At 35.8% G+C, this 13,701-nt stretch overlaps 1 protein-coding gene across 4 annotated transcripts in view; it reads left to right on the top strand.

The window, feature by feature from the left end:
- Position 1: 1 nt before the first annotated feature.
- The window catches only part of RCHY1 (ring finger and CHY zinc finger domain containing 1), a 39,256-nt gene continuing 25,556 nt past the window's right edge, over positions 2-13,701 (top strand). The window contains exons 1-3 of one of the 4 annotated variants that reach the window (XM_032261023.1): positions 2-236; positions 5,090-5,209; positions 5,450-5,565. In XM_032261023.1, coding sequence (XP_032116914.1) covers positions 138-236; positions 5,090-5,209; positions 5,450-5,565 — 335 coding nt within the window. In that variant the 5' untranslated portion in view covers positions 2-137. Of the gene's footprint in view, positions 237-287; positions 568-5,089; positions 5,210-5,449; positions 5,566-13,701 lie in introns of those variants that run through there. The other 3 variants (XR_004263700.1, XM_032261024.1, XM_032261025.1) reach the window with 3 other exon arrangements.

Here is a 13,701-nt window from a genome sequence, read left to right as displayed (position 1 = left end):
TCTGCCCCGGGTCACGTGCTTAGGAGCCATATTAGCGCTGGTGACCGCTGCGGCTGGGAGGGGGTGTGCCAGAGCGGCGCAGCTTCACTGGGCGTGGTTTTCATCCTGTGGGAAGGCTCGGTGGAATGTGAGGGGAGATGGAGGAGATGGCGGCGACAGCGCGGGAAGATGGCGCGAGCGGTCAAGAGCGAGGGCAGCGGGGCTGCGAGCACTATGACAGAGGATGTCTCCTGAAGGTGACGCCTTCAATGGGCTCTTCCCCGACGAGCTTCCGCTGGGCTGGGCTGGGGCGGGCTGGGCAGGCGGTTAGGCTTGGATTTAAGTTTGAGGTTAAGCTCCTTTTCAGGATACCTTTTCCACTTGGAATTGGGTTCTTCTTGAGGAGAACGTTTTTGGCAAGGCGATAAGCCCCACCTTTCCTACCTGCTTCGTACCTTGAAAGCAAAACCCTCTTTCTTGGGAATTGATTAGGCTTGCACAGTGGTCTCTCTACATGTGGGTTTATTCGTCTTTTGCTGTTGAAGTAGACTGAGGCAGCCCCGGCCTCTACTGGGCTTTTCCTTTCAGGTGTGTGGTGAAATAATGGAAGTCAAGATAATGGAAATAAGCAGGTGGAGAACTAGAATACGATTTCAGCTCCTGTAGTAAAGTTTTATAGCCTGCCAGCTTCATTTTAGAGGCAATGCGTGTGTTTAGACCTACGTAGGAGAAAACATATGTCCGAAAAAAGAAGACAATCATGTAATTGCCATTAAGTAGGAAATTATGTATAGGAAACTGCCTAGTGAGTATGTATCGTTACTTTGAGAAAACTTAAGCTATATATTTTTTAAATTGGCATGTATCAATTGAAGTTTCCTGATTTTCCTTACAAGAAGCAGTACAAAAATTTTGCTTAGAATACTTGAGCTTTGGAATCTCAACCGCCCTATATCCAAATCTTTGCTCTTCTCTTTAATAACTGTGATTTTAGCTAGCTCCTCTTTACCCCATGTATAAAGTGGGGATGATAGTCCCTGTTTCATTAAAGCGTATGGGGAGTATATATACTAAATGGCATGTATAGTGTTTAACAGGGTGCATTCCCTGAAGTAAATGAATAGTAAATGTATACTACCATGACTGTTACCATCATCATCAATTTTTTGTCCTTTCACTCACAAGTCAGCCTTGCTGGTCACTGTCTCATTATTAGAAGCAAGTTCTAATCTCAGGCCTGTAAGTGGATCCTAAACTCTTTCTGTAAGTCGTGGTTTGGTGAACATTGGTCCACTGCACAGAAGAAGCTCCTTAAAAAAGTTGGTCATTCACCAAGTGTTTTGTAAGGAAATTGAATGCTATCGATATGATTGCATTTCTACTGAGATGTATTATTACTCTTTCAGACTTGAGGTCAAAAACTGATTTTAACATCTTACTCACCCCCATAAACTACACAACTAGATCTGTGTATCATAACACTAAGATACTTAGCCTTGGGTGTCAAACAGTTTTTGTCTTCCCTCTCTCCCTCTTAAATACCAGAGGCCAAGTGAAGCATTTCAAGGAGGAAGTGGTCAACTAGGTCAAATGCAGTTGTTTGAGTAAGATAACTGAGAATTGCCCTTTGGATTTGGCAAGGAAGAGAGCACTGTTGATCTTGACTACAGGAGTTCCAGTGGAGAGGTCAGGATTCGGGTGAATTTAAGAGAGAATGGGAGGAGTGGAATTGAAAATAGCACTTACAGATAATTCTTGGGGTTTTGCTATAAAGGGAAGCAAAAAATAAGGTATGGTTCCTGGCAGATGTGGCACCATGATATTTTTTACTCTTGAGAGAGAGGAAGTATTGCAGCATGTTTGTATATTCTAGGAAATGATCCAGTAGAGTGAGAGCATTTTATAATGCGAGAGAGAGAGGGAAAACTGTAGAGACATTGTCCTTGAGTAGCCAAAGGGGATGAAATCCAGTGCACAAGTGAAGGAGTTGGCCTTAGAAGCATAGACGTCAGTTCTTCATAAGGGAAGGCAGAGGATGAGGTATATTTGCAAGTAAGTTATTAGAGATGATAGGAGGATGTTCTCTTTTGATCACTATTTTTTTCAGGCCTGTTAGCAGGAAGTATAGTTACTGTTTTTATAGTTAACACTCATCAGCAGAGTGTTAAGGCGGGAGAAAGAGTTGTTAGGCTTTTAAAGCCAGAGAAGGTGTGAAATGATCATTTAAATCTTTGATCTTAGACTCTAGAAGAATGGGAGAATGAACCAGCAAGGATGGTGATGTTTTTTCTCTAACCATATTCAGCTGCTTCTGATACAGGTCTAATAGGATTTAACCTGGGTTGGGATTGTGATCTGTGAGTGTAGGGAAGAGAGAAGGGAAGTAGGGTGTATGCAAGGGAAGACTTGGAGTAAGTTAGAGAGGAGGTAGTGGTTAGAGAATTTGATGCTTGGAATTGAGATGCAGAGAGGGTGCAGTTGTTCTGTAGCAGTGATTTTTAGAGTGTGATGAATGGATCCCTGGGAATCTCTGAGGTCCTTTTGGGAGTCTGCAAGGCCAAAACTACTTTCTTTGAATACTAAGGTTTTGGTTTTTTTTTTTTTTTTCAGTCTGTTGACACTTGCACTGATAGTGGAAAAGCACTACTTAATACTGCTAATACCTTAGCTTGAATCAAGACAGTGGCACCGAGCTATACTACACCTATAGTTTTTTTAAAAAGCCTGTTTCACTTAAAAATGTTGATAAAGCAGTAAAATCATTAATTTTCATCAAATCCAACCATTGAGTGTGTGTCTTTTTAATATGCTGTTCGGTGACATGGGAAGTTTTCATCAAACACTTTGCAAACCTAAATTAAAGGGTTATCTTCAGGAAAAACTTTTGTGCAATTGGATTGTAAAGTGAACTAGTTGCTTTTTTTCATGGAACAGCATTTTTTACTTGAAAGAACTATAGTGATTCACATTTGAGTATTTGGCAGACATTTTCTCAAAAAGGAAAAAAGTGAGACTCACTACCAATGAAAATGACAGTATTTGATGCCAGTGATGAAATTCAAGCTTTCACACAAAAATTAGAATTTTGGAAAACTTTTATGAGCTTTTGTAAGGTTGGAAGCTTTTTAAAAGACTTTTTTTGGTGAGGTTTTCTTCAATACCTAAAGACTTTTAATGAATATGATTTTTTTTGATATTACATGTTAAATGTGTGAATATGCGGGAGATGTAAGTAATTCACTGAACTAGTGTTTTCCAAATGACCAATGCATGAGTAAAACATCCATTTGAAGTGCGAGATAGGTCAATGGATTTTAATGTAACAGAGTAAGAAAAGTTCACTTATATTATTTCAGATTTTGTGTTGCAACTACCCTTTAAGAGTTGTTGTTAGTGTAATATCAGAGAATAATATCCATAATTCTCTGAAAAGGCAATTAAAATACTCAAAATACTCCTTTCTTTTCCAGTGCACATATTTGTCTGAGGCCAGAGTTTCTTCTTGTACTTTAGCCACAACTGTTTGAATCCATAAGCAGATACAAGATTTCAGCTATTTGGGGGGAAAATACAGTTATTTTTCATTAAAATATGTTATTTATGTTAACAAGTAATGAGTTTGTTGCTTTTAAAAAGGAGTAATATTTTAAAAACGTATCCTTTTTAATTTATGGTATGGTATATATCAATAGATAAAATCCACATAAACCAAAGGTCTTTGGGATTCTCAGTAATTTTAAAAAGTGTGAAGGAATGCTGAGACCAAACCATTTGAGAATGACTGTTCTACCGTATAACTATGATAATATATGGGATGGAGGACAAGGTTATTGGAAGTGAGAAAGTGAAGGAACTGAGAGTTACAGAGAAAGGAAGAGCCACTTAAGTGTTAAAATCTTTAAGGGATGAACTACATTATGGTAAGTCATGGCATAGGAAGCCTTCAGAAATGAGTGATCTGCAAGCTCACAATGTACTGGAAACTATTGGGTTAGCTCACTGGCCTGGAAATCTCTTGATATACTTGTAATGGTAAAGTTGCTGTAATGAAAAAACCCAAACAATGATGTAGATTAAAGAATAAAGGTTTTATTTCTTCCCATTTAACAGTTCCAAGGTGAGTGATGCAGATTAGTGATGGGCCTTTGTTCCACATGGTCACTGTAGGGACAATATTTTTCTGTTGTCATTTTGTCATGTTTTAGGGCGTATGGCCATCTGTGTGGTATAGCTGAACAATTGTGCCCAGGAAGGAGAGGATGGATTTTGGTTGACAACTGACAGTCTTTGCCATGCTTGAAAACAAGGGCTATCTCTTACAATTGTTGCATTTTCTGCAATATTAGATATGAGGTTGATGATTATTAAAAACTAGTAAAATAAGAATATAATCTTTATTATGTAAATGAATTTATCTGGAAGTGTCTGAGAAGAGGTTTCCTGTCTGCTGTTTAGGCTCAGAATGAAATTAGGGTGTTGTATTAGTCTGTTTTCACACTGCTGATAAAGATATACCCAAGACTGGGAAGAAAAAGAGGTTTAATTGGACTTGGAGTTCCACGTGGCTGGGGAGGCCTTAATCATGGTGGGAGGTGAAAGGCACTTTGTACATGGTGGTGGCAATAGAAAATGAGGAAAAAGTAAAAGTGGAAACTCCTGATAAACCCGTCAGATTTTGTGAGATTTTATTCAGTATCACAGGAATAGCACGGGAAAGACTAGCTCCCGTAATTCAGTTACTTCCTTCTGGGTCCCTCCTACAACACCTGGGCATTCTTGGACATATAACTCAAGTTGAGATAAAAGTGGGGACACAGACAAACCATATCAAGTGTTGCTGGATTAGTGTTTCAATTTAAGGATTTCCTTCATAATTCTTTTGTTTTAAAGTTGGTTTAAACTTCATATAGACATAGTGATGTGAAGGGAAGAATTAACATAAAATATGTGAAGAAACTAGTGAAATGTTATGTTTATGATCAGTTTAGCATCTAATCTACTGGGTATAACCTTTGAGTTCCAGGAGGAGGAGGAAAAAATTTTCTTTTTGCATTGCCCACTTTGTTTCTCTTGCTTCTTACTATATCTCTTTTTCTCCCATGGGGGTTAGGCACCTTGCTGTGACAAGCTTTATACTTGCCGTTTGTGTCATGATAACAATGAAGATCATCAACTAGACCGCTTTAAAGTGAAGGAAGTGCAGTGCATAAACTGTGAAAAAATTCAACATGTAAGATTTTATGACATTTCTATTTTCTTTTTAAAAGCTATGTTAAGGTGGTTTGAAAAAATTTAATCAGAAGTATTACAAATAAGACTTCTTTAATTTCTAGAATAAGCAGTATCTTTGGTTTAGGTGTTTCAAAACTTGTAAAAATAAACTGCATATACTTTAACAAAAGTTCCTTAAATGGTAACTCAAAATGTTTTGGTTAGTTTATTGCAGTTTTTAATTATGTGTCTTTTTTAGGCCCAACAGACTTGTGAAGAATGTAGCACATTGTTTGGAGAATATTATTGTGATATATGCCATTTGTTTGACAAAGATAAGAAACAGTATCACTGTGAAAACTGTGGAATTTGTAGGTACTGTATGTAATATGTTCTTATCTAATTGATTCTAATGTATATGCAATAATAGTTTTTAAAATAAACTTTATTAAGATGTAATTTACATCTGATAAAATGCATTCATTTTAATTGTCCAATTCAGTGAGCTTTGATAAATACATGTATCTCTGTTACTATCAGCACAGTCAAGCTATAGAAAGTATACATTCTAAGAAGTTTCTTCATGCATCATTAATAATTTAATTTACCCATTAATTATTGTATAGTTATTTAGAATTTTACCTTTGGAATACAAAATATGTTTTATATAAAGTGTTTTATAGGCAACCGAGGTAGAGAATTGGGATAAATTTTTCCTTTTTAAAAATTAGTATTTAAAAAATTATCAAATATATAGTGATTTTATAAAAATTGGAAAAAACAGAAAAGTAGAAATAATAAAAATAACCTACAGCCTAATTTCAGACAAGCTGCTATTGATATGTCAGTGTATAAGGAATTATTTTTTTCTTTAAAAACTCAAGTATTTTAGATATATGTTAACATATGTATGTAAGGTGTGTATAAAGTATAATACAGTGAACAAGCCACCCAGTTTAGGAAATGAATGTTACCAATACTGTCAAAGTCCAAGGTGTTCCATGTTCAGTCCTTTCTTCTTGTCCCTGCTGGAGGTAATCACAGTCTTGAATATTTTTTTCTTTTTTTTGAGACAGAGGTTTTCTCTTGTTGCCCAGGCTGGAGTGCAATGGCACGATCTTGGCTTACTGCAACCTCTGCCTCCTGGGTTCAACCAATTCTCCTGCCTCAGCCTCCCAAGTAGCTGCAATTACAGGCATGTGCCACCATGCCCGGCTAATTTTGTATTTTTGGCAGAGATGGGGTTTCTCCGTGTTGGTTAGGCTGGTCTCAAAACTCGCGACCTCAGGTGATCTGTCCACTTTGGCCTCCCAGAGTGCTTGGATTACAGGCATGAACCACTACATTCAGCCTGTCTTGAATATTTTAAATCACTTTGTTTTTTTTTTTTTTTTTTTTTTTTTTTTTTAGTATAAGTTGTGTTTAAGGAAGGATAACTAACCACCAAAAGATACAGAAATTATAAGTGAATGACTTTATGAATTTTAACAAATGAACATACCTTAGTAACCACTACCCAGATTAAGAAACACAACGTTCATAGCACCTTCATAGCTTCCTGTGTGCCCCTCCAAATTAATACACTTCCCCAAAGATAACCAGTATGCTGACTTTTGGAAGTTTTTAATAAATGAAATCATATAGTATTTGCTCTTTTGTTTTATATGTTTTAAGGCCATGTCATTCAGTGTTCACATACTTAAAATTATTACATTTTCTTGTATGATTGATCCATTTATTATGACATAATGTGTCTTTTTATCTTTAGTAATGTTTCCTGCCTTAGGATCTACTGTATCTGTATTGGCTTTTTTAAATTTTAATTCTTTATTTTTACTTAACATTCTTGGAGTATATGTATTGGCTTTCTTTTGATGAGTTTTTGCATGATATCCTTTTCCATTTAGACATTTTTATATACTTACATTTAAAGCATGTGTCTTGTAAAACAGCATATAGTTGAGTTTTAATTTTTCAATCCAGTTTGATAAAACTGTCTTTTAATTGGAGTATTTAGTTCGTTTATTTTTAATGTAGTTAGGATATATTTGTATTTCAATCTACAATTTTGATATTTTCTATTGCCTTAGTATTTGTCTTTTTTTCCTCTCATTTCTTGCTGTCTTTGGATTAATCCATTGTTTTTCTATTCCGTTTTTATTCTCTAGAGGCTTATTAGTTGTACATTCTTCCATTATTCTCTTAGTGGTTATCCTAGGAATTATACATCCTTGGCTTACTAGAATAATATGTCCACTTCGTGGACAATGTTAGGGCCTTAAGCCCTAAAACTCTTTATATGCTATTGTTGTCATATGTTTACCATTTCTGTTGCCCTTCTTTCCTTTAAGTTTCTAGCATTATCTTTGGAGTTACTTTTCTCCTGCTTGAAGAATACTCTTTATTATTTCTTTTAGTGAGGTCCTGCTGATGATAAATTCTCTCTCTCTTTTTTTTTTTTTTTTTGGTCTCGGAAAATGTCTTTATTTGCCTTCATTTTTGAATATTTTTCTGGGTGTAGAATTCTAAGTTGACAGGTGTCAGTTCTCCTTCACCTCCTAACACTTTAAAGATATTCTGGTTCCATAGTTTCTGTTTAAAAATACCACCTCTCAGGATTATTGTTTCTTGGAAGGTAATTTGTTTTTTATCCTCTTCTCTCTGTAAGTCATTGATTTTTAGCAGTTTTTCCGTAATGTGTCCAGGTTTGTTGAGTATAATATTTATCTGGCTTGGGGTTTGTAGCATTTCTTCAATCTGTGGCTTGATGTCTTCTGTCAGTTTTGACATATTTTTGGCCAGTTTCTCTTCAGATAATGTTTCTGTAACATTTCCCACCTCTTTTGAGACTCCATTCCATAGATCTTTTTACTACATCTCATATCTTTTTTTTTTTTTTTAATATTTCTCCTACTTTAATTTTCTTTATGCTTAAATTGGATAGTTTCCATTGATTATCAGCCAGGTCTCTCTCCTGTTTTGTTGACTCTGCTGTTAAACCTACCAAGTTATTTATTTATTTAAGTTATAAAATTTATGTTTAATCTTCATTCTTGTTATTTTCCAGTTGTCAGGTGAAATTATCTTTTTTTCTTTGAATATATTGTTCACAGATAATTTAAAGGGCTGTGCCTGATAACTCTAATATCTTGATTACCTATGGGTAAGTTTTGTTTTTTGTTTTTTTCCCTCTTGGTGTTTGGTTCTGCCTTTTACATGCTTGATTTTTTTTTTTAGTTGATTGTTGGATATAATACATAAAAATTATTCTCTGGATGCTATTTTTTTCCAAAGAGAATTTATTTTTCTTTTGGTAGGTAGTTAATGTAGGGATAGATAGCATTGATATGATTAGAGGTGAATTTTTGTTTTTTTGTATGTCCTGTTCTATTTTGTCCCCCCTACTTTTATTCTTATGCTCCTAGGATATGGTCCTTTGGAGATCTTGACTTAAAAAGCTAGGATTGTTTACCAGGCCCATCTCTTTTGTGGTGGGACCTGGATTCCAAATTTTAGCCCCCAAGCATAGGAATACTTTCAGAGGATTTACTTAGTTCCTTAGACTCTTACCTGCTGCTCTCTGTTTAGTTTCTTAGCTTGTCACAGCGCAGTTTAGGGTCTAAAAATCTCTCAAGGAAGAAAGAAGCAGAGATATTGACTTTCCCTCAGTATATTTCCTTTCTTGCTGAGATCTTTGCCCTTCAAGCACTTAGTTGCTTTTTACTATGAAACAGCTTGTTTTCTTTAAATTCAGTTTTTCTAGTTTTCAGTGGGAGTTTTAGTCCCATACCAGCTACTTCATCATTGTGGAAGTAGAGGTACAATATATGCTTCATTTTGCTTGTTTTAAAAATCATATATATGGTCTTTTTTCTTTCTTTTAGTTTTTTTACTGAGCTGTGTTTCTAAGACTCATCCTATTTGATTCATGAACTCCAATTTATTTTCACTGTTATGGTGTTATTTTGTATATAATATCTGCATATAGCTTTTAATTATCACACACAACCAAGAAAATTACACACTATTTTATTAGTTGATTTATTGACATTCAAGTTATTGGGACTACAAAGTACACATCTCATGCTACATGGTAAATATTAAACTTCATGAGATCATGTTATTTTCATATTTTACGTTTCTATACCTGGGAGTGCCTTATATCGCGGTCCCCAATGCATGGGAGCATGGGTACTGGTCAGTGGCCTATTAGGAACTGAGTTACACAGCAGGAGGTGAGTGGTGGGTGATCGAGTATTACCGTCTGAGCTCTGCCACCTGTCAGATCAGCAGTGGCATTAGATTCTCATGGAAGCACGAACCCTATTGTGAACTGTGCACGCAAGGGATCTAGGTTGCATACTCCTTGTGAGAATTTAATGCCTGATGATCTGAGGTGGAACAGTTTCATCCTGAAACCATCCCCAAACTTCATTCCATGGAAAAATTGTTTTCCACGAAACCAGTCCCTATGCCAAAAAGGTTGGTGACCACCGCCTTATATATAGTAGGTGCACAGTAATGTGTATGCAGTATATTGTTGGCAGTGTTTCAGTATTATGATGACCCTGAATGTACTAGAAAAATTAGTCATCACCATTTACCATTTAAGTATAATGGATTATTTGACAGTGTTTTCAGTATTATGATAACCCTGAATATACTAGAAAAATTAGTCATCACCGTTTACCATTTAAGTATAGTGGATTTTTATTTAAAAAAATATTTTAAAGTCCTTTTATGAATAATGTGCTGAAGAAAGAATAAAGGGTAGCGAAAAACAACTTTTAGAAATTTTACTAGGAATTTGAACACTGCAAACCCAAATTTTAATTCCATATATTCCAAGTTGAAGACATGTGTGCTCAAATATGTCAGTGTTCTTTGTAACTGCAGTTGACCCTTGAACAATGTTGGGGTTAAGGGCACCAACTGCTTGCTTAGTTGAAAATCTCAGTATAACTTTCAACTCCCCAAATTTTAACTACTAATAGCCTGGTACTGACTGGAAGTCTTACCAATAACATAGTCATTAATACATATTTTGTAATGTTATATATATTATATACTATATTTTTATGATAAACTAGAGAAATATGTTAACTGTTCATTAAGTGGAAATAGATCATCATAAAGGTCTTCATCCTTGTCTTCATGTTGAGTAGGTTGAAAAAAGGGAGGAATAAGAGAGATTGGTTTTGCTATTTTGGGGTGGCAGAGGTAGAAGAAAATCTGCTTATAAATAGACCTGTGTACTTTAAATTCATGTTGTTCAAGGGTCAACTGTATTTACTTGTCAGTTTTCATGCTTGAATATGGCACATGTGCATACTGATTCTAGATTTTAGACACATTTCTAATAGGTTCTAGCTTGTAGTTACTTCTGGTTCTTGTATTTGCATCATCAAAATGCAATACTAAGTCCAGATCTCAAATACACCACTAATAAGTCTTGGCTTATCATCACTTCTGTACGTGCATTGCCAAATTCAAATAAATTTGAGAACTTTGAGAGTCACAATTTGGTTGAAGAAAAGTTGGCTGTCTTTGCTCCATAATTGCAAAACATATTAATAAATTTCATTTTTACATCATCTGTTTCCTTCTAAGTACTTTTACATATGTATCTGCCTTCAACATTTGTCCACTTATGAACCATATTAAGTACATTTTGGTGTACAAATATAATACAAGATGGAAGAATATTATCACACATCCTTTTAGCAAAATGGGATGGTCCAGGTATTTGTCATGACATGATATAATTTGAAGTCCTTCCTAATAAATGAATAAGTGAGGATACCATATTTTCTTTTTGTTCTTAGAAGTATATTATTCATTCCTTTTTTTCAGTGAGACTGTTCATATAGCACGTCATCTGAAAATCATAATCTGGGTTATTGCTTATAGGGTTGATTTCACCATCATTATAATTAGAGTCCAGAGAACTGGTTCTCATCTGGGGACGGTTTTTTCGCAGGTTATATCTGGTAATGCCTGGAGACACTTTCAGCTGTTGTAACCAGGGGGTGAGAGGTAGTGGAGGCTAATGGCATCTATCTACTGGATAGAGACCAGGGATGCAACTAAACATCCTGTAATGTACAAGACACTTCCCTGCCACAAAGAATTATCTGTTTCAAAATGTAAATATTGCCTAGGTGGAGAACCTTCAGTCTAGAGTGGTTATCTGCCTTTTTGCAGTTATCTTCTACTTTGTCTAAATTTTCCTTTTTTTTTTTTTCTATTTGTGAAAAATGAAAAATTCAGATTTCTCAACTGCGTTCAAGGAAAACTACAAAGAAGGTATCTGCAGACTCTTTAATGCCTTCATGAAAGATGATGTAATACTTGGAGCAGTACAGAAAGAAAACTGAAGGATTATGCATTAGTGATTATTTCATACTATGTCATTCTTTCATGTTTCTATATGAAAGGTCTTTCTACCATGCTTTGCATTTTAGTTTTTTTGTTAGGATAGTTGGGAACAATTGATAATTAATGTGAAAGGATTCCTGGGCTACTGAAATACCAAAATTAGGAAAAATAAGATTATTAAGATTCCATAATGTATTAGATTTATAAAAGGGTTCAGTGGACCCGTATGGTAATTGCAAACAGAACAGAATGAGTTTATTCTATTAAAGAAAAAGTAGATTTCTTCTTTGGAAGACTTCTAAGAAATAATAAATGTTATAACATATTCATCTTTAAAACAATTGATTAAAAAAGGAACTAGATCTATGTACAGAGTGGATATTGTATAAAAAGGCTTTTGCAGTCATAGAGGTTTGTTAAATGCTGAATTTAGTCAAAATCCCTTCTCAGAATTTTTTTTTTTTAATTTGAGATGAAGTTTCGCTCATGTTGCCCAAGATAGAGTGTAATGGTGTGATTTTGGCTCACTGCAACTTCTGCCTCCTGGGTTCAAGTGATTTTCCTGCCTCAGCCTCCTGAGTAGCCGGGATTACAGGCATGTGCGACAACGCCCAGCTAAATTTGTATTTTTAGTAGAGACATGGTTTCTCCATCTTGGTCAGGCTGGTCTTGAACTCCAGACCTCAGGTGATCCGCCCATCTCAGCCTCCCAGAGGACTGGGATTACAGGCATGAGCCACCATGTCCAGCCTTCTCAGAACTTCTAACTTGTTCATTGTACAGTGGAAATATCCAAGTATATTGAATTTCTAATACAGTATTTGATTATAGAATCCTTTTCATGTTCAGTGAAACATAATTAGGAGATGTTTATAGAATAACAGACGTTACAAATAGAAAAGTTGTTTTATGTTATTGAGTATTGTAATGTTAAGTGACTCAAGTTATAGACAAATAGTTTTGTTCATTTCAGGTAGGTATTTTAGGAGGCATTATATCTTTTGTCATCGTTCAAAAATATTTAAAATATTTATTTCTGCAGTTGCTTTTTTTTTTTTTGAGATGATGTCTCACTCTGTTGCCCAAGCTGGAGGTCAGTGGCACGATCTCGGCTCACTGCAACCTTCATCTCCTGGGTTCAGGTGATTCTCCTCAGCCTCCTGAGTAGCTGGGACTACAGGCATGTGCCACCATGCTTGGGTAAGTTTTTTGTATTTTTTAGTAGAGATGGGGTTTCACTGTGTTGGCCAGGCTGGTCTTGAACTCCCAACCTCCTGATCTATCTGCCTCGGCTTCCCAAAGTGCTGGGATTACAGGCATGAGCCAGCATGCCCAGCCTGTCGTTGCTTTTAATGAGTGCATGTGGCATACTGAAAACTTACTCTTGAGGATTTTTGAGCTCTTTTGGTTTTTAAAAAATTTGCCATAAGATATTAGGGGCAAAATCTATTAAGATTGTTAGTCAAATGACATATAATCATCAATAATGACTATTGTTTTCTAAATAATAAAAATATTAAAAGAGCTGGTCGTGGTGGCTCATGCCTATAATCTCAGCACTCTGGGAGGCTGAAGCAGGCGGATCATCTGAGGTTGGGAGTTTGAGACCAGCCTGACCAACATGGATAAACCCTATCTCTACTAAAAATACAAAATTAGCTGGGTGTCATGGTGCATGTCTGTAATCCCAGCTACTTGGGAGGCTGAGGCAGGAGAATCGCTTGAACCCGGGAGGTGGAGGTTGCGGTGAGTGGAGGTTGAGGTGAGCTGAGATTACACCATTGAACTCCAGCCTGGGCAACAAGAGCAAAACTCCATCTGAAACACACAGACACACGCAAAGATAGGTTAAAAATGTCTGTCTGTGCAATAGAGCATTGTCGGAAACTCTTTATCCTTTCACGATAACTTTAAAAAAAAATCATGTCATTTGAATGTATTAATTCCTGTATTTTTGTTTGAAAATCAGTCTTCTTACTTTGGAGCTGTACATTCTTGATAGTCTTTTACACCAAGTCCTCTTTGGGAATTAAACATTTTTGTCTTAGGCATATTAGGAAGGCTTGTCATTGCTGTTCATTAAATAAATCCATAAGGCAAGGATGAACAGGTCTTCTTGGCATAGCTCTCCTA

Source organism: Sapajus apella, unplaced genomic scaffold (assembly GCF_009761245.1).
Source record: "Sapajus apella isolate SASKATOON/1434 unplaced genomic scaffold, GSC_monkey_1.0 scaffold121, whole genome shotgun sequence".
In the NCBI taxonomy this organism is placed as follows: Eukaryota; Metazoa; Chordata; class Mammalia; order Primates; family Cebidae; genus Sapajus; species Sapajus apella.
Note: the sequence above shows the minus strand (reverse complement) of the source record. Positions and strands in the feature narration are given on the sequence as shown.